Genomic DNA, 21,859 nt, shown 5'->3' with positions numbered 1-21,859 from the left:
TTTTCTTTTTTATAAAAAAATGTAATGCGCTGAAATTAATAGAAAGTCAGCAATTTTGTTTAAAAAAAAATCCTATTAATGAAAATAACATGCCTGATTTATCTTTTTTGACATTCTGTATGAAAAGTAATTAAGTGAAATTTGTGGAAAGTGAACTACAGGCGGGTTTGTTATAATGATATAATAATTAAAAGCAGTTCAAGCGCGTTATATATCATTCTGAAAAAATCCGTTGGACTGTTCAATTTTTCACAATTTATTTTGAAAAAGTGGAAATCCTCACAAGAATTCATTCAGATTTTGCACAAAGCTAATGTACTTTAATTAGTAGAAACATGAAAAATACTGGGCCTTTCTGAAAAAAGCTTTCAGCTATTTATTGTGCGGTGCTTCTGCCATGTTTGTAGCATGTGTTGCACCATTTATTTTATTTTAGTTCTAGAGTTGTTTTCCCCCGTGAGACTTCAGGGAGGTTTTGCACTAAAACTTATGCATTGTGACACATTTTGGCCTTACATAAAATAGTTCAAGTCATTTTATTACATTTTATTAATATAAACTATTTCCTATTGATTCGTTGTGTTGTCCATAAAAAATGATAGCAAATGTTGCATTATGTAAACTAGAGATGAAAGTCATCACTTAACCATACTTCATGTTTGTGTGCTAAAATTAGTTGAAATAAGATGTGTGGGTGAGTATGACATACTGTATATAAAAAGTGGAAATGAGTGTACAGTGGACCCCCTATAGTCATGGTTCGACACTCACAGATTTACCTATTTTTTTCTTCCCCCGATGGCAGGGAACCAACCCCCGTTTTTCGTGCAAAACGCTTATTGGCAGTATATTCCCGCTTATTCAATCATTTTTTGGGTTAAAAAGAAAATAACTAGTGAGATTTTTTTCTCAATGCAATTTTAATTTTCATCAATTATTGGAGGATTTTCGCTATTTGCGGTCGGTCCCGGTCCCTATCCGCTGTATAGTATTTGCCTGTTGTGTCGCCGCGGTGTTATTACTGTATATTTAATACACTTGCTAAGGAGAGGTGTTTGCAAATTCAAAAACAATTACAAATATACAATAAAAATAACATTTACAATTACAACTTTTCGAACACATATTTCCTACGTTTTACACTTTGAATTTGCTGAATTTGACCCACAAGTTATGAGGAGAGTAAAACGTTTGTAAGTTGTGTTACCCCCCCAAAAGTTGACTTTGCTCAATTTTAATGTCAACGACTTCATCTTGCATTGTATTAGCGGAGCGGAAGGAAAAAAAAAAAGAAGCTGCCTCAGTCCAGTATTTTGTGCTGAACTAATGAAATGGGCAAAATGCACATTAATGCTGGACCAACATCATACTTTAGTGTTAATTTAATAAAACTGAATTGTGTGAAACCAGTCCACATTGAAAAAAAACAAACAACAACAACAAAAAAACATGATGTGCCATTCTTTTGAGTGTGATGAAGACATTCCTTCTGCATGACAGAAGGCGTGGTCACTTTTGATATAGAGATTTTAAAAAATTGTGACCGACCTCTTTTGAGAGATACAGCGAAGGTCTTGCTGTCGGTGCCGTGCTCGTTGGCCACCTCACAGGTCACGCCGTCCTTCATGACAGCGGCGGTGGCCGGCAGGGTGACGGTGTTCACCACCTTGTTACCCTCCACCATCACCGACTGAGGGATGGACATACACAACTATGTCACATACAAGCAAACGTCGCCTCGAAATGACAAACGTTTTGACACTAGTGCAAGTAATTATTAGTTTTTCCATTTCTTTTTTAATTGAAAACTCTAATCCAAAAACTCTTTTCATGTTTTAATAGTGCAGCCATCAGCATTTGCAGATGAAACGGTGGAGCATAAAGGAGGTTTCATTATAGTTTTATTATTTCACTTGATGTCACGCCAAGCTGCCTCCCGCCTACGGGGGCTTTTGTTTTTAACTGCAGTGCATTAATAGCTAAATAGTGCAAGTAAAACACAAATTTCCTTCCCTGTGCGAGCACATCGAACCTCTCTGATGTTCTATAGATCTGTTTTAATAGGTTTACTTCTGCAATGGCTAATAATAATTTTGTTATTGTTATCATCACAATTTTAGTGCCTGCTTGAAATTCAAACCGTGTACATTTTTTAGTTCTACCAATACAGAGGTGCCTTAACTTTTTGGTTTAATCTGTTCCATGACCAAGCTCGTAACTTAATTTAACCAAATCCATCTTCCCCTTTGAAATTAACTGAAATGCCATTTATCTGCACCCCCCCCCCCCAAAAAAAAACACTTTTTTGTTTTTAATGAATACAAATAAAATTGTATTGTATAATACAATATCATAATGTAACATAATAAAACATTTAAAAAAGAATGGCAATAAACTGACTTGTTTTATAGTGTAGGAAGAACAGTCCATTTACCTTGATTCAACCTTTGCAGATTATTATGACCAAGATGACTGAGAATTTACACAGACATATTTCTTTGAGGGAAAAAAAGTATATATATTTTTTTAGATTTCTTTTCCAAGAAAATCCCCACATTTAAAAAAACGAAGACAAAAAAACAGATTTTAAAAATATTTTAGAATAAAAATGTATTTTTTAAAATAAAATATATTTTCAAAAACAAAAAGTATTTATTTTTACAACAAAGTCATATTTTTGATAAAGAAGTATCATTTTTTAAAATAATATATTCTTAATTTTATTTTAAGATAAAAGTTTTATTTGTGGTAATTTTAACTTTTTATATTTTTCAACCAATCCCCCACCCCCTACATATTTTTCAATAAAATAAATATTGTTTGAGAAGAAAATTTGCAATCTCAGGAGGATAACATTTTCTTTAGCGCTTGTTCTCATCAATTACAATCACTGCCATTGACGACTTTAGAAGTCAAATATCCATGTTAACTGGTGGAAAGGCTGGTGGTAAATGAGGTCGCTGATGAGCTGGAGCCGACCCCAACTGACTTTGGGCAAGAGGTGGAGTACACCCTGACTGCTCAGCATACAATCTCAGGGGAGAAAAATGTCTTTTTCAACTCATATTTTTCAGAAAAAAGAACCTGTGATTTGAGAATAAAGTCATAATTGTATACAGGGAAGGGAAGAAAGCTATCAAAGGAGCAGAGTGTCGCTCTCATGGGCCATTGACCAACGTTGTGTGAACAAAGGACTTCAATTTGGAGCTTCAGTGACTGCTGTCGTGAATTTGGTTCCATCTGTTTATGCGATTTGACTTGAAGGAACACTGAGTAAAGATGTAGACTGCTACAATTATCATTCACGAGCTGGCTAGGTACCAATGTCTGACACTTTTACCTCTTTTCCTGAGGGCTTCCAGGTGAACTGAGGGGCAGGGGAGCCATAGGCGGAGCACCTCAGGGATACCACATCTCCTTCCTTGGACACCTCCCCGCCGACTGGTGTATCGATCATTGGCTTTCCTGTGGAGGAAGGAAGAGGGCATAAACAAAATGATTCCATCCCGCGTTGGGCGTAAACCAACAAGGTGGAAAGCGACACCCTCGCTTTGCCGTTTCCTCCAACTGTGCTGTGTCCTTCCTGAACAACGTCAGAGCCAGCTAACATGCATTGTTAGCATCCTGTTGCCGTGCAGAAGCCGGGAAAAATTGGGAAAAATAGCTTTTGATGGTTTTGAAAGATAGCTGATTGTGGGTGAGAGGCAGATGCACCAGTCAATAGTAGGGTGCATGTACAGACAGACAAACAACCACACACACACACACACACACACACACACACACATTCACACTTATGGACAATTACAGACTTCAATGAACCTAACTTGCATGTGTATACAGTGTTTCCAATAGGTCTTTTGGTATCTTTATGTTATGAAGTCATGCCAGTGTCAGTGTACTGTTGTACCTTTGATGGTGAGGGCTGTGCTAGCCTGGTCTATCAGTCCCGGGACTGACGGCACGGCTCCGACGCACATGTACTCGCCGCCTTTCTCGTAGGAGTCGGCTTTTATTGAGAGCGTCCCATCCTGAGAGAGAACCTCGGAACCCTGCGGAGATGAAAAAAACGATAATGTAAGCCGTACATTGCATTCATGAGGTACATCCATCCATCCACTTTCTATAGCATTTGTCCTCAGTATAGGAACAGCCTAATAAAATGATATTTTCCCCAGGAAAACAAATCATATTTAAAAAATCTAATAATTAAAGGGGAAAAACATCCTTTTGTTTTCTGTAGAGCTTTTCCTATTTAGGGCATGGTGGAGCTGGAGCCTATTCCAGATGATAGGCGAGCACCTTCGCCAATATTTGAACCTCAAATTCGAGAATTGCCATGCTAACCACTAGTCCATCGTGTTCCCCTGATTAGGTACAACTAAAATAAAAGTTTGATTGAGGTATTAGCAATATGTTTAATATTGTGGTTGTAGTTTGCACTGCATCATATAAAGTTCTTTGTAATATTTTGGTTATTCATCACACGCCCCCTATATTGAATCTCAGTTGACTGTGCACGTCTACCTAATGTCGTAGGCCGTCAGGATATGGGAAAGCAAAAGTGCAGCTTTCACACACACAAACACAGAGTGATAACAAATGACAGTCACTTGGCCGTTGCGAACGCACAATTTTCTCATGGAAATTCCGCCGCATAAGAAACAACAATAGGAGGGTTTTCTTCCTAGAAAGCAGTCGCTCATGCCAGGAAGACACAACAGAATATTCAAAAGGCTCGACAACAACGGAGAAACATTCTTTGCATGACAAGTGGAAGGTATCAAACGACACTAGCGCAGCTTTGTGTCAGCAAATCGCAATAAGCGCTGAGATGAGATTGACAGGATAAGAATAAAGTTGCTATGATTATTGTCTTTTTTGGATCGTGATTAATTTTTCTTAAACATTTTTTTCAAGAAAATACATATTTTATATTTTTTCAGAATTAAAAAAAAAAAGAATCTTGTTTAAAAGAAAACATTTTGTATCTATTTTTTGAGAAAAAAAAATCGTCATATAGGAAAATAGTTTTATTTTCTCAGATTAAAGCAAAACATATTTTAAGAATTGTTTGATCATTTTTCAAGAAAAGAAATCTCTTACATCTTAAAGGAATGTCTGTCCGTTTTTATAGCGCTTGTCTTTATTACTACAACAAAACTGCAACTGTGAGTGAGTGCTAAAATGGGACTGATAGGATGAGAATGAAGTGATTAAAATGTTTTTCAAATGGAAAAACCTTTTCAGCAAGAAAGGAAATCACAGTCCATGAGAAAAGTCTTATATTTTTAGGATAAAACCTCTTTTTCTAAATTGTCTCTTCAAACCAAAATGTCTTTCTGCGTCTTTTCAGGCTTGGGTTCTTGAGACTTTTTTGCGAGTCTTAGTTGTGATAGACATGTTCACCGAATTTAATGTTGCTATATATTACTGGCTTCGGGGGCTAAATTTCCAAAGCGCAAGGGTCACTCCTGCTTTGCACCTGGTGCTGGGTTCCCAAAATGAAATTTCACATAAAATACTACTCCAAATGTCAAATTATGACTTCCCTGGTAATAGGGGGTGAGAGACCTCAAATAAGTCCTGGTAAAGGGACAATGCAAGGAAAAAACACTCATCTCACCTTTTTCCATTGCACCGTATGTGGTGCAGAGGCTTTGGTCTTACACTGCCACTCCACACTGTCTCCAAGCATGACAACCTGAGGCTTCGCTGGAGTCACACTCATTGGATCAATGTCTGACACGGAGAGAGAGAAAAAAATCAATTAAGAGCTTTGGCGAGCAGGTAATAAAGCTCTTAAGAGGGTTACACAAAGAAGAATATTTCGAAGTACAAAGCTAATGCCCTTTCTCTGAAGTTTAGACCATTTTGTGCCAAGGCCGTTCCGCACAATTTGGAGGTTATCTCCCCTTAATGTGTTTGATAGGCACAAATTAGGACGACTTTAAAGTGACGCCTGAACTGTGAACAATCCGACCGGACGGTCAGACTCTTTTGTCCTTTCCATGCATAAAGCGCGGTACACACATACCGATAATTTGGCCGAATTTGAGCCTTTTTCCTCCCTATCAAAGTCAGCAAAGGCTCGATTATCAGATGTGTCTGTAAGATTATCCTGAGCGATTATCCTTCAGTGTGGGGTATGTTAATAAGGAATTTTCCTCCCTGATCTTCTCAGTAAATAGTCGAGGTAGATAATCACAAATGTTAATCTACTTGTAGTTCAATATTTACAATTGCAAATCCTCGTTAGTGTGATCAAAACTGAATTGGGCCAAGTCAGACTCTGTGATGGTGACACGAAACAGAAAGATAGCCAATCAAGTGGAGTACACGCAAACAGATTATTGTACCAAATTTTAGCATTTTCTATTACTTCCAAGCAAAGTCAGCAAAGGCCCCATCATCGAATGCCTCTGGAAGATTATCCTGAGTGATTATCCTGTGGTGAGAGGTGTGTTAAGAGTGTTTTTTCCCTGTGTCTACCCTGCTTTAGTGGCTCACTCACAGTGTACGCTGAGGTTGATCTCGCCTGTCAGGTCGGCGTCGAGGTTGTCGAAGTCAATGGCCTTGCATGTGTACATACCGGCGTCGGTGCGCTTGCTGGATTTCAACATCAGGAGGCCGCCCTGGCCAGTGATGGCCTTGCCCTGGAGGGTGAGAAATTATACATTTGTGTGGATGACAAATCTAATTATACAGGTGTACCTTGACTTACAAGTTTAATTTGCTCCACGACCAAGCTTATAAATCAATTTACTTGTGTACCAAATCAATTTAACCCATTAAAATGAAGTGAAATGCCATTAATCCGTTCAAGCTCACCAACATTTTTACATTTTAAATTTTTTCAGTTTTTAATTAAGAAAACTCGACCTTCCCCACAGGCCAGGGTATTCACTTCACTTTAGCATCAGTGTATCTGAAGCTTGCTTGTAACAAAAAAATTGGCTTGCAACACACAGAAAAAAAAAAAAAAAAAAAAGAATAATAATTTTTTTGTTGGACAGCAACCAGATCTGATTTGTCTTTATAGGGCACTGGGGCAGGTGCAATTGTAATTCTGCCTTGTAACAAGTACATACACAAGTTGATACATTGCTATGCCTGCTACATGACACATCGCCGGTAAACAAAAATCATGTACTCTATCTTTAAATTCTAGGGAGGTTATTTTGTATCTGAAAAAAAAAGAAATAGTTTTTTTTTGTATTTTAAAAAACAAATACTTTTTTTTCCCAGATAAAATTTGAAAAACAAAGTCTCAAAATCTGAAGATGAGCTTTTTGTTGGACAGCAACCATATATGAATTTTTTCCATAGGACATTTGGCAGCTGTAATTGTGCCCCACAAATTCTCTCGAACAAAAAGTTCATGTGTTGCTATTCCTGCTACACGACACATCTAACAAAAAAAAGCATGCCTCTTCACACTCTTAGGAGTCATTTTACCTAAAAACACATCAAAGACACATTTTCTGGGTATATTGGATCCAAATAAAAAAAACTAAAATACTTGTCTTTGTTTTTTATAGATTACTAAAAAAATAAAATAAACAAACAAACTCAAAATAAAACAAACTCAAAATTTGAAGATGTACTTTTTGTTGAAAAGCAACAATATGTAAATTTTCTTCATTGGGGCTGGCATAATTGTGCATAAATTCTGTATAGCACCAAGGGAACACGAGTTGATGCGTTGCTATCATAACAAAAAGCATGAATTTACAAATTGTTTTGAGCAAAAACAACAAAAACGTGTTCCCGTTTGATGTTTATTCAACACAACTATTTTCAACATACATCTTTGATGAAGTCAAACTCTGGCTGAGGGTTTCCGTCCGTCTCGCACTTCATGGTGACGTTGTCGCCCTCTTTGACAGCTCCGGCATTGAGAAGGGTAAATGTTGCCGACTCCGAAGGGTCTAGATGGACAAGGACAGACATTGGGAGGGAACAGGTGAGAATTCCTCTATTGGGTGAGTTTCCACTGCCAGACTATATGTCATCAATGGGAGACGTACAAAGCATTCCACAAGCACTTTCCCAGTGACTCCTCTTTCCTCATCTAATGCTCAGCATTTTTCGTCTTCTGTGGTGGAGTACTAACTGTGACGCCACCAAAGAATCGGCTAAATGACATTTAGGAGCTGGAAGAAAATTTACTTAAAACCAAAACCCTAATAACAACATGTGGCTTAAAATACCTAGTAGTCACATTTGGAAAAAACAATATAAAACTATATAGTACAGGTTAAAAAGTTATTCTTTATTCTATTCTATATTTCCATTTGATTCCCAAAAAGAGCCACAAGCTGTTAGGTAGTATTCCTCAAACATGCTACGCATAGCATCTTGAGCTAACATAATGAGACTACTTTAAGAACAGGATGAAAATAATTGTATTCATTTTATTCACATTTTACCCATTGATTTGTGTTACTTTTATTTGATTCAACAAAAATAGTCACAAGCTGCTAGCCTGCAATCCAGAAACATGCTAAACATACCCTCTTGAACTAACTTGATGAGACTATTTTAGTTGTAGGGTAAAAATGTTAATTTGATTAGTTTTTATTCCCATTTTAGTTATTTTAATTTGTGTTATGTTTTATTTAATTCCACTAAAAGAGCTACAAGCCGTTATGTAGCATTCTAAAAGGTGTTTTTAGGATTCCTACATAGTTTCCAGGCAGGACACGCCCTACTCGAATATTACTGGCTCTTGGACATGCGCGCTGCACTATGATTGGCTGTTGTATCTCAGTAGAACATGCCCTACTGCTTCCAGACAGGTAAAGAAATATGTGATTTACTGTAAGTTTGGCGGCGTTAATATGTTTCCCACTAACCCTAACCCACCCTAATCCTAACCCATCCTAAACCGCCTTCAGCCCCAAACCTAGCCCTAAACCTAACCATAACAAACTTACTTGTTTTTATTTCATACAAATGTGATGCCTGTTTGGGATGGTCATCTTGTTACATCTACGTGCACTTCCCGTGACGCAGGAGCTAATCATGTTGCAGCGGGACATGTCCTGCCTGGAAACTATGTGGAAATCCTAATAACCATCTCGAGCTAATGTGACAAAACTACTTTAATGATGGGGTCAAAATGTTAATAATTGTAATTATTTTATTTATATTTCAGTTATTTCATTTGTGTTCATTTTATTTGACTCCACTAAAAGAACCACAAGCTGCTATGTAGCATTCCACATGCATGCTAAGCATAGCAGCTCAAGCTAACTTGACAACATGTTAATAAGTGGGTCAAAATGTTAAAGATGAACTCATTTGTAATCATTTGAAAGTATACAGATAAATTTACACGGTAGTACAGAAGACGATGCAACCTACATAGCATCTGGACCTAGCATGCTAGCACATTACTATCTTGCTGCTATCATTAACTATTTTTGTTTTCCATTCTACTTTGTTCTGGCGTGGCTCACCTTCACTCTCGGTGGTGGGAGATGGGGACACATACAGTTGATTAGATAACACGAGTCGTGGATAGCAAAGAACGTAAGATAGCAAGATAAACAACAAAACAAGAGTTGAGCTAATCACAGACATTTTAGAAGGAAGGCCTGTCAATTCGTGCGCTCACAGTTGAGGTTGAGGTTGATGGTGTCGGACTTCTTCTGCTTGATCTGGTCTCCCGGCATGCTGTACTCTACCATGCAGTGGAACACCGAATCCTTGTCGGCCTTGCTTGGCTGCATGTACAGTGTGCTCTTGATGGTGAACAGGCCCGATGCCTCCTTCACCTGAGATGGAACCATGTAGGTCTCTTTGCGAACAAGAGTGACAATGTCAGTTGATGTGCAAAGTGACTTTAAAAATGATAAAATTATATATATCAACATACTTTCTTTCCTGTCCTTGACCTCGGCAAGGGGCTGCCCATCTTTAAACCAAATGATCCTTGGCTGCGGGTGTCCATTCATTGTCACGCAGGTACCGATCTGATTGACAGGACCAAAGAATGACCATTTTGTTATAAGCTTCTTGGTACACTTACACAATAAAGCGGTACCTTGATTTATGAGATTAATATGTTCCAGGACCATGCTCGTTACTCACGTTACTCATACTGTATATCAAATACATTTTCCTTATTGAAATGAATTGAAATTTCATTCATCCATTCAGCCAACCAAAAAACACGCCACATTTTTTGTTGTGTATTTGATAAAGAAAAATAGTCCTGCATTGTATAAAAACATAATAAAAGAGAAACAGGAATTTTAAAGTGCAATTACTGTACATAGAACAGTAAACCCCAGTATATTTGTGGTTCAGCATTCGCAAATTCACAGATTCTTTCGGGGGAGCCTGTCCTACATTATTCACTGAAAATCTAGTTTATTCACTATTTTATGCTCAGCCCAAAGCGATACATGTTCTAATTTGGTACCATCTGGTGGAATCTTGGTGTTATTGTTAGGTTTCATTCATTGAGTGTTTTTACATCTGCATTTGCAATGTACTGCTTTGTTCGTGGTCCTTGAATTCACCCCTTGAATTCACCCCTTGCACAGTCAAAAGTAAAAACCTACTTATAGCCCATGTAGGCTACTTTGCCATTACAATTTGCCTGCATTACCAAACCTTTATTATTGTGTGTAAATGCCAAAAGTTGTTTAATGACTGTAGCGCTAGTGAGCTTATAGACCCTTTCCAAAAATTTGAATATTATGTTGTAAAAGTGTATTTATTTCCATAATTCCATTCAAAAAGTTAAACTTTCATTGATTATAGATTCGGGAAATGTAAAGTATTTGTTTGTTTTTACATAATTTGGGCTTCCAGCTCATAAAACCCACGAAATCAAGAATTCAAATAATTTGAATACTGTGAAGAAATCACCATTTACCTCTCAGTTTTTGTAGAAAAAACTAAAAATTAGGGTCACATTAAATCAATCAAAATATGGTACTTTCAAAATGATATGTTAATCTTCAATACTTGGTTGGGAATCCCTTCGCTTTAGTCACTGCCTTGATCCGCCGTGGCATTGAGGCCATCACCCTGTGGCATTGCCTGGGAGTTATGGAAGCCCAGATTTCCTTGATGCTTGCTGTCAGTTCTTTGTTTTTGGGTCTGGTGCCCCTCATTTTCCTCTTGATAATACCCCATAGATTCTCAATGGGGCTTAGATCCGGCGAGTTGGCTGGCCAGTCAAGCACTGTGTTAGCATGGGCGTCAAACCAGGTTTTGGTGCTTCTGGCATGGTATGGGCAGGGGCCAGGTCCTGCTGGAAGATGAAATCTGGATATCCATACAGATCCTCAGCAGAAGGAATCATGAAGCCCTCTAAAACATTCTGGTAGACTGTTGCGGTGACCTTGGATTTAAGAAAGCAGTTTACCAACAACTGCACTGGACATTGCACCCAAAATCATTACTGACTGTGGATATTTCACACTGGACCTCAAGCAGCTTGGATTTTGTTCTTCACCAGTCTTCCTCAAAATCCTTGGACCTTGATTCCCGAATGAAAGGCACACTTTACTTTCATCAGAAAAGAGGACCTTGGACTACTGGCCAACAGTCCAGTCTCCTTGGCTTAGTTGAGACGCTTCCTACGTTGGCACAGGCTCAGAAGCGGCTTGACCCGAGGAACCCGACAGTTGTAGCCCATCTCCCGGATGCATCTGAATGTGTTGGTTTTTGAAGCTGTGACTCCCGTTGCATTCCACTCTTTCTGGATCTCTGCTAGATTCTTGACTCTTCTCTGTTTGATAATCGACTGAAGCCCACGGTCATCTCTTTTGCTGTTGCAACTTCTCCAGCCACACTTTGTCCTTCCATTGATATGCTTGGACACAGCACTCTGTGAACACCCAGCCTCCTTAGCTATGAATATTTGTGGCTTACCCATCCTATGGAGGGTATCAATGATGGTCTTCTGGGCAGTTGTCAAGTCTGCAATCTTCCCCATATTGAACCCAACTGAGGCAGGGTACAGCCTGAACTGGTCAAGTTACTAAGTGAAACTGGCTTTGGGGGCTGAATGAAAAAAACATTTCTTTTGCACCCATACTTGGGGCACAGAACCTTGCCACTTATGTGCATTATCTTTTTAATGGTATTTTTTGGGGATTGTATATAATTAGATTGTGCAGGTGTACCTAATGAAGTCTTCAGTTTTTGTCTGGAAACCCACAGACACACAAACATACACACAGCATACACACGACATAGCAACTACATTGTAAACACACCTCAGAGCTGGCGGGCTGTCCAACAGAAATAGCTTGCGTTGATGCCTGTGTGAGGGAGGGCTTCTCTGGAGCAACTGAGGGAGGGAAAAAAAGAGGGAGGAAGATGAGTGTGACGATAAATGATCATATCATTATGATTCAGAGGAAGCAACACCCGCACCTTTAACCTCGAGACACAAACATTAAACAGCACGACCATCCCACGCTGGCTCCTGACCTTGTTAATTCAGTTGAGTAGTAAATATTCTGCTCACCGTTATTCTAACCATGACCCGCTTCACATGAGCTGATAAGGGTCAAATCACGCACGCACACACACACACACACACACACACACACACACACACACACACACACACACACACACACAGAGAAAAAAAGCACTCTCCCGAGCTTGTAAAAACAATAGCACAGGTGCAGGATCCTCCTGTATTTCCCCACTTCTTTCTTCTGTGCACACGCAAGGTCAATTTATCATCAGCAACATTCCAATGTTTAGAAAAAAAAAACCTCTCTCTTAAAAAAACAACTAATATCTATATATACTGTATGAAGTGAAAAAGTGTCAGAAGCGTCAGAGTAGAAATGGCAGAAAAAACTCCACAATCCAGAGCTACAGTAAGGCACAGCAACAGGGTCAACTAAGATACAATTTTGGGCCATGGTAGGAGACATTATATCCAAGAGGAGACTAAGGGCCGTTGCTGCAAAGTGGAGAATATGGACTATAAATCTGCAGCATCCATTCTTCTTCTTTAAATTCCCCGTAAAGTGAAAACAAATGCCTTCCAAATTTGACACACCAGGAAGAGTGTTGTTACCAACCTTGCCAAATTTGAATGCTTAAAATCATTGCCGGGGGCATGGTGGACGACTGGTTAGCATGTCTGCCTCACAATTCTGAGGACCCGGGTTCAAATCCCGTCTCGCCTGTGCAGAGTTTGCATGTTCTCCCCGTGCCTGCGTGGGTTTTCTCCAGGTACTCCGGTTTCCTTCCACATCCCAAAAACATGCATGGTAGGTTAATTGAAGACTCTAAATTGCCCATAGGCGTGAATGTGAGTGCGAATGGTTGTTTGTTTATATGTGCATTGCGATTGGCTGGCGATCAGTTCAGGGTGTACCCCGCTCCGGCACGCCTGCGACCCTTGTGAGGATAAGCGGTACGGAAGATGAATGAATGAAATAATTGCAAAGTAATGTATATAAAATCATACTTCAAAATCGCGAAAAAAGCTCTTCTCTCTGCTCTCAAAACATTTGGGCGTCTCCGCTGAATGCGCTGAAACCACACCCTGCTCAACTGTCAATCAAAAACCTGCACTATGACCTGGAAAAATTGATGTTCAGCTAGCATCTTTCGTATTCCTACATGTTTGAGCCGCGAAAATATACAGTATCCACTTAAAGCCTCCGGTTGATGGAATATATCCCACCATGTCATTGTGGGGCTTTTCCACACCACAGCAACAAGGCACTCTAAAGTAGCCATGCCAGCGTGAATCCCCTGTCCACAAGCTGGCTGTCAAATCAGACTTTTTTACATTTATTTTTTTGCGCCTTTCTTTGCATGACAAGCGAGCACTCACGGCTGACAGCGAGGCTCTCTAAAGTGGCCACGTCAGTGCACTATTCGAAAGGTAGATGCATAGCTAGCTACCTGATTACACAGCGTAGCTACACTGGATGGCCGCACATGCAAATAAAGTTCTTATATAGTTGGTGAGGGGCGACTCATGCCGGGGCACGTCACTTGGCCCTGTTTTAGCCACGCCCCAAACATCAGGAAAACTGCAATGGAAGATTACTGTTTAACGCTATATCTCCACAATTGAGGATGACAGCAATTATCTTTATACATATAGAAACAAATCTCTGAATTCACTTAACATGGTCTTTAATGATGTTTTTCTCTTAGCAGTCGTTTACTCCCTATTGCAAAACTCAGAAACCAGCACAGCTCAGCTTTCACGAGACCATAAAAACACGACAGACATAATTCATTCTCCCCTCTTGTAGATTCCAGCAGCCAAATGTGACCAATGAATAACTGTGGGCTGGTTTCTTCCACTAAGTGCTTGAAACTAAATGGTCAAACAGCGCTTCATTGCGGTATTGTCCAACACTGTTCATAAATTCGCCCACTCACCACTGACCCAACTTCTTTTTTTTTTTTTTTTTACAAGTACATCACAGTTAATGGATAACATGGTAGCACAGTTTTTGAGTACAAGCTGGACTACTAAATCCTTTATTTTGTTATTCTTTCTATCTATCACAGCAGCCGTGACCCAATGGTTAAGATCATCGCCTGCCACCGTGGGGGACCTAGGTTCAAAACCCCGACTGGACCATCCGCCAACATCCCCTGGACTCACGGCTGTGGTGTCCTTGAGCAAGACACTGATACGCCGAAATGCTCCCCGGGCGCTTCAGCTGCCCCCTGCTCCAGTGTGTTCCACTAACATGTGTATGTGTTCACTGTGATGGGTTAAATGCAGAGAACAAATTTCGTGTGCATGCATGCATGTTCATGACAATAAAAGATGATTCTTCTTCTTCTTCTTCTTCTTCTTCTTTTAGTTGTCAAACGTGAGACTAGCTAAAATACTAACATTGCTATGCCATCATATAGTATTATAAAGAAAGCTACTTTGATACAGAATGAGCATAGGCAGTTTGATAAAGATAAGGTACGTCATTGGTTGGGTAGTTGTTAGTAGTTGGAGGGCAATAGGCACAGAATGGCAGCCATGCTTCCGTCAGACTGCCTCAGGCCAGCTGTGGCTACCCAATGAACACTATTCATTCACTCCACAGTCACACCCTGGGTGGTGGTCAGGGTGTGAATGTGGAGTGAATGAATATCATGTGCAATTGTAAAGTGTCTTTGCGTGCCTTGAAAAGTACGATATAAGTGGTATTATTATTATGCCCTGTAGTGAGGTACTATTGTAAAAGGCTAATGATATTGGATAAAATGCTAAAATATGGTATACTAACACAGTCAGATATCGACTGATACAAAACGTGCCTAGGCAGACTGATAAGGATTTTACATAATGCCCTGTAGTCAAGTATTATGTTGAATAATGATGCAGGCTGTTTTTTTTTTTTTTTGTTTTAAATAAAATATGGCAGGAGCTTTGATTTGTCAAAGTTCCGCAGATATCTCCTCGTGACGAACATCGTCCCCCGGTGCACGCGCAGCAATTTCCTTTAATAAGTTCAACGAGGGTCAATTAACCTCAAGCTAATCGTTCTTGACACAATTGATAAAGAGTTCAATCACACCTGTCATGTCTCATACATCTCACCTAAATAACACTCAGAGGGCTGACTCCCCCGCCCTCTCCCCCCAACTCCATGTGTGTCCTTGGACCACCCACAGCCACCGCTGATGAGACACCGTTCATACTTTTACATGCATCGCCCCAGAATAAGTCATACACATGCTTGCTTGAGTTTTCAGGCACATCATGTTAGCATTTAACTAGTCACATTAACCTTACTACAGAGCATGATGGAAAATCCCTATCAATCTACCAAAGTGTATTCTGTATCAAAGTTGATCGACATTGTCAGCATACTTGCATTGTAAGAGTGTCATGCTAATCTTGCTGTGTGCTGCCATATCATATGTGAGCATCATTAGCATTTTATCCAGTCTCATTAGACATTTTGAAATAGTACTAGGACGGTCACTATTGAATATTTGTCGAATCAATTATTCTATCAATTATTCCACGGATTAATCAAATAATGAGAAGAAAAAAAATTCCATTAAAGTTTATTGCATAATATTTTTTTCCTGATTACTGTTTATTAACATATTATTATCGTGGTAAAAAAAACAATTAAGCAATATCACATGAGAGGGAGTGATGTGTTCACCAACCATTTTTTTCCCGTAATACAGGGGTGTCAAACTCATTTTTGTCACGGGCCACATTGCAGTTATGGTTCCACTCGGAGGGCCGTTATGGCTGCAAACCCATATGATTGCCTCATATTATTACATATACACAAATTAATGGGTAATTATTTTTTTGAATCAGAAGCCAGTAAAAACTGTTTGTTCAACTACAGTATGAATCAATTTTATTTTAAAAAGGGGGGTTGGTAACAAAAAATGCTTGCAATATCTCAATATTTTTAAAAGTGAAGCCAATTTGCAATTTTGGTATTTTAGCCAGAAACACAATGTCGATGCACACTCTCGCGGGCCACATAAAATGACGTGGCAGGCCGGATCTGGCCCCCGGGCCACATGTTTGACCCCAGTGCCGTAATAGATTAAACGGACTCTTATTTGTCCCATAAATTGATTATGATTCAGTTACTGGTTTGGTAACATGTCAGAAAATAGGGGAAAATGTTGATCATTGTTTTCCAAATGAAATGCAGATGTTTGTAAATGTCCCATACTGATTAAACACAAAAGTTAATCAATCTGCTTTCATGAAGAACTTCAGAAATCAGAGAATATTTACTGTTTGGATGCTGAAATCAAATGTACTGGACAATTTTAAGTTAAACAAAGGCCCAAAACAATTGATCAATTGTCAAAATAGTTGTTGATTAATTTCATGATTGATTATTTATCAATAATCAATTCATTATGACACCTCTTAACACATTCACTTCCATTGACGGCTTTAGAAGTAAAATATCCATTTACCCAACTACAGAAAATGATGAAAAATCCTCATCAATCTGCTGAAGCACTTTCTGTAACGTAATGTTAGCACACCAACCATTAGAAAGTTCGCATTCAACTTATCACTTTAGAATTGAAGCGTCTTAGGTGGACTCACAGAAAACTTTGAGCATAGTGGCTGCTTCTCCGTTGCCAGCAGATCCGGTGACCGAGCAGATGAAGACGAGGCCATCAGAGGGTTGGACCGACGTGATGGTCAAGGTGAAGTCCTCGCCGATTCTGACGCGGCCGGTCAGGGGGGTGCCCTTGTCACTTGTAGCCTCGCCGTCCTGCGTGCGGTAAGCCACGCGCTTCCTGTTTCCCAGCGCCTCCTGAACAGGCGAAGAAAATGGTGAAAATGATGCTATGCCAACATATAGCAAGATAGCAACTTCAGTACTGAAAGCGCCACAGTCGATCAATAAGGATTTAATGTCATGACCTGTGGTCAGGTGCTATTTCAAAAGCCTAATGAGAGAAGATCAAATGCTAACATGCTAAAAGTTGATATGCCAACATATAGCAAATCGCAACCAGTGTACAGAAAGCGCCACAGTCAATCGATAAGGATTTAATGTCATGCCCTGTGGTCAGGTAGTATGGCAAAAGACCAATGAGATGGGATGAAATGATAACAAGTTGGTATGTTAATTTATAGGACAACGCTTAAGTCGAAGGTCAAGTAGTTAGTGGTTACTTACAATGTGCCACTCCACAATGGTGTTGCTGGATGACGGCGACACGGTGTACTTGCAGGGCAGCTTGGCAGTCTCGTCCTTCAACACTTCTACTTTTGGAGCAACGTTGACCATCACCGAGGCTAGGCACACTGCAGAGACAAAGACACAGAGCTGAGCATACTTAGCGCAAGTAAGTTTACACAAGTATCCCCCTAACCCAGCAGCACAGCGCGTGAATAATAAATGAACCATGTCGTCAATTTCTTCACTACAAAATCCACATGTGAATAATTGATGAATTGTGAGAAAGCTGGAGAGAGTGGGAAGAGAAGGAAAGGACGAGGACCATGTCTGGGTTTGGGTCTCGTCCTAATAACGGGGCGAAGACAGATGAAAGAGTGTTTGCTGTCTGCAGTAAGATAAGAGATGAGTGGACAACCTGGAAGGAAGGGCACAAGGAAACAAGGAGGCAAGGTAACATAGGGGTCACCAGGAGGAGGTAAACAGAACGTGATGTAAAAATCAGCATCAATTTATCTAAAAGTCTTCTGTATGTACTTTATGTAGGACCCTGTACCATAGTCTCTTAGCATATTGTGAGCATTTTCTCATTACTGCATACAGTTGAAATAGTACCCGACTACAGGACAGGATGTAAAATCCTTATCAATATAATGTGCCACTTTCTGTACTCAGGTTGCAAGCTTGCTATGTGTTAGCATGTTAGTATCTTATCTGGTCACATTAGCCTTTTGAAATAGTGCCTGACGATATGAAATGATGTACAATTCTTATCAATCTGCTGTGGCAAATTCTGTAGTCACAATGCCCTCTTGCTATACTGTATGTTAGCATAATAATTGCTAGCATGTTAGCATTTTATCCAGTCTCATTTACCCAACTGCAGCACATGATGTAAAAAACTTATTTTATTTATTTGTTCTGCATATGTACAGATTAGCATTGTAAGAATTATTGCGATGAATCCGAAGATCCCCTTGTTGGGATGCAATAAGAAACGCCCCAAACACACCAAAGTGTGATGGGAAAAATGTGAGACATTCCACACAGGTCAGACTTAACAATTCACCATGACCCTAAAAGCGGGAAGGAGTCGAAGGTCAGTCCAGTGCTCACATTTACTGTATCTCGATGTACCTTAGTGCAAATCACTTTTGTATGTATCAATCATGTACTCCCCCCCCCAATTGACTCACTCTACCCATCCGATTACAACAACTTAAGTCTCATGTTCTGAGTTTGCAAGGAGGATCCTCATGTGATCCTCGGTTGCCAACGCAAATGGCCAGCCAAAAAGCAGCAATGAATGAAACGCTGCACATTCATCAGGATTTGAGAGCCACTGCTATACAGTAAGTGGTGCTTGGGAAACACACAAATATACACACACACTGACACTTAGCATATTAGATCAAGTGATTCACTGGCACATGTAGAAAGAGTTTAGATTTAACACACTTAGTCTACATATTTGATCTTTTGGAAAACATGCAAACTCAATTTTCTGCTAGTTGAGAGTCTGTGGGATCTCGCAGCATGTGCGGATGTTTGATGTTAAAACTAATAGATGGAGAAAAAACTAATTATTTATGAATGCTAATGTATTTTTTTGCACTTAAAGAACCTCGAAAAATGAATGCACCCAATGTCATATAGTTTTAAGAAAAATTAAAATGTGGAAAACTATACAAAAACTACTTTTTTTACATTTGTATGACTAACAAGGCTAAAGGAGACATCTAAATATGTTTTCCACGTTCCTTTGACAAAATACGTCAAGGAATAAGAATTCGAGTATACGTTTTTCAAGCCTGAAACACGCCTGTGTTCTTTTGCCATGTACGGCTTTGGAGACCATGAAAATTGGGGAAAAATTGGCGTTTTCCATTATATGTTAGCATTAACCTAGCAGGGGCATTCTTACATCAAAGTTTTTGGGTTGATTTTAAATACACCATGCAATTCTTTGTCTTATGTTTAGTTTGACAGTAAACTTCAACTGGGAGTGACAAACAGCTTGAAGCCTCTTTTTTGAAGAATGGGTAACTATCTGCCAAACTGCTGCTTGTTGTGAAGCGAGTTGAGTTGAATTCACTGCCACCATATAGCGTTTGTATCTCAAGTGTATGCTCACAAGCCAAAGCCAAAAATCGGTTGAACGATGGCTCATACAGTATCTACAAAAAAACGTAAGTCACACACAAATTAATTCCTAATGTTTAGTCCTGGAGTGATCAATCTGCTTTATACATTACATCAGGCAGCTGGACAGACAGAGCTGGGCAATTAGAGCATAATTAGGGAGTCCTCAGTCCAGTGTGAGACTGGAGCCAAGTGTTTGCGAGTGTGTGTGTGTGGAGTGGACAGCGTGAGTGCAGAATGGGTGTGGTTGTTGGGCTTGGGGGGAGATGGGGGCACCTGGTACATGGAGGTCTCATTAGCTGATACAGACCAGATAATCCGATTTACCCAAAGAGAGGGAAAGTGTGTGTGCGTGTGTGGTTGTGTGTTCGTGTGATGAGGTGCATGACCGTGTAGCGAGACAGATGGGAATGAGACGATCAGACTGTAATGCGGACACCCACACACAAACACGCGCACGCACGCACGCGCACACACACACACACACACACATTTGATCTATTATTAAGGTTTATATTTATGAGCAGCCGAAAAATGGCAAAAAGCTACAGTTAAGTACAGTACGCGTGCAGATGTGCGTGTGTGTGTGTGTGCATATGTTTTCGTGTGTGTGAGACACTGTCAAAAGAGTGAAAGCATGGCGGCAGAGTGAAGCGTCCTGCGTCTCTTGAAAAGTTAATGCAGAGCCGTCTTCAATGCTCTCGCTCTTGTCTTTTATGCACTTTGCTTCAACTCCTCTTTGCAGAAGCACACGCACGCACACACACACACACACACACACACACACACACACACGCTGCTCATTAGCAAAAGAAGCCAACTGGATCCTCTCTTTTCTCTTTCACCTCTTGCTGTATTCCGGACATCAAAACCAGGACTTGTTTCATGCGCCCCTCTCAAAGAGCATTGTTTAATACAGAGTGTACACAGCCACCGGCTAGAAGAGTGCCAAAAAAGTAAGACAAAAAGAGAGAGACAGCACCCGTTTGTCTTCTCACTAACCCAAACATTGCTCAAGAGGGCGGCTGACTGTATGGCTACAAAAAGGAGCTGTTGCATGCATCATTGTCCCCCTGTGTGCGTGTACCTGTATCAGTGTGTGTGGTCCAAAACAACCTTGCTGAGTAAATGGATTATTTTGTGTTGGACTGTTGGCAAAGCAAACAGAGGTCTGGTGCAGGAGCGAGACATAAGGACTGAGTCACCTAGAGCAGAAGGTCACTCAAGACTGGATTACAATGCAGATTTAATTCCCAATTTAATGCCTATAGGCTATCTGATTTTTTTCTATTCTAATTTCTATGTACATTTCATGTAACACATCCAATGTGGCTGCGTTTATACTGTCAGAACACACAAAAAACAATGCCCAAATAGCACAGGAATACCTCCACAGGCATCAACACCAGGCAGTGATAACACAGAAAAATGGTAAATGGAGTAGACATCACGGTAACCAAATCGCTTGACAATTAGCCCATTCACGTACACATTCATACACCAAAGAGCAGCTGCTGCCAAGCAAGGTTCTGCCAGGCCCAATGGGAGCAATTTAGGCTTCAGTGTCTTGCCCAAGGACACTTCACCTGCAGACCGGGATTTAAATTGACAACCCTTCGTTCAATGGGCGACCCACTCTACCAACTGATCCACAGCTGCCCCAGAAGTTAACAATAAGTCATAAACCAGGGGTTGCGCTGCCTGTTCGCCACCTCGCTAATGGCTAACTGAAACAGGATGTGGCGAAGCAAATATTGCCCACATTCGCCATGCTGGCATATCAAAATTGCTTGCGTCAAAACTCAAAATCCTTTCCTGATAAAAGTTCAAGTGAGCGCGCTCATTCTCACGTGTGTGAACGGGGTAACGGTTTAGTTTTTACCCACTTCGTAAAATCCTTCAATCCACCGTCCGGTCGCTGCTGGCTAAGCAGTCAGCCTCACAGGCTTTCCCAGCTGTTGGGAGCGACGCATCAGGAAAGGCCTGATGCTGTTTGGCGCCGAATTGAAGCAAGCATAGTCACGAGCCCCGTATCCCTTATGGAATTTAGACCACTTTGTCCTGCTTTTGAAATC

At 40.1% G+C, this 21,859-nt stretch overlaps 1 protein-coding gene across 6 annotated transcripts in view; it reads right to left on the bottom strand.

Annotated features, from left to right (window-relative positions):
• Window positions 1-21,859, bottom strand: part of bcam (basal cell adhesion molecule (Lutheran blood group)) — a 70,124-nt gene that overhangs the window by 7,996 nt on the left and 40,269 nt on the right. For all 6 annotated transcript variants that reach the window (XM_061776142.1, XM_061776145.1, XM_061776144.1 and 3 more), the window contains exons 2-12: window positions 17,643-17,770; window positions 17,060-17,273; window positions 12,243-12,316; window positions 9,884-9,980; window positions 9,623-9,805; window positions 7,810-7,931; window positions 6,515-6,656; window positions 5,627-5,742; window positions 3,911-4,052; window positions 3,341-3,465; window positions 1,549-1,690 (exon numbers count right to left, since the gene is read on the bottom strand). In XM_061776142.1, coding sequence (XP_061632126.1) covers window positions 1,549-1,690; window positions 3,341-3,465; window positions 3,911-4,052; window positions 5,627-5,742; window positions 6,515-6,656; window positions 7,810-7,931; window positions 9,623-9,805; window positions 9,884-9,980; window positions 12,243-12,316; window positions 17,060-17,273; window positions 17,643-17,770 — 1,485 coding nt within the window. The remainder of the gene's footprint in view (window positions 1-1,548; window positions 1,691-3,340; window positions 3,466-3,910; window positions 4,053-5,626; window positions 5,743-6,514; window positions 6,657-7,809; window positions 7,932-9,622; window positions 9,806-9,883; window positions 9,981-12,242; window positions 12,317-17,059; window positions 17,274-17,642; window positions 17,771-21,859) is intronic.

Source organism: Phyllopteryx taeniolatus, chromosome 6 (genome assembly GCF_024500385.1).
Source record: "Phyllopteryx taeniolatus isolate TA_2022b chromosome 6, UOR_Ptae_1.2, whole genome shotgun sequence".
In the NCBI taxonomy this organism is placed as follows: domain Eukaryota; kingdom Metazoa; phylum Chordata; class Actinopteri; order Syngnathiformes; family Syngnathidae; genus Phyllopteryx; species Phyllopteryx taeniolatus.
This window is presented reverse-complemented; position numbering and strand designations above follow the sequence as displayed.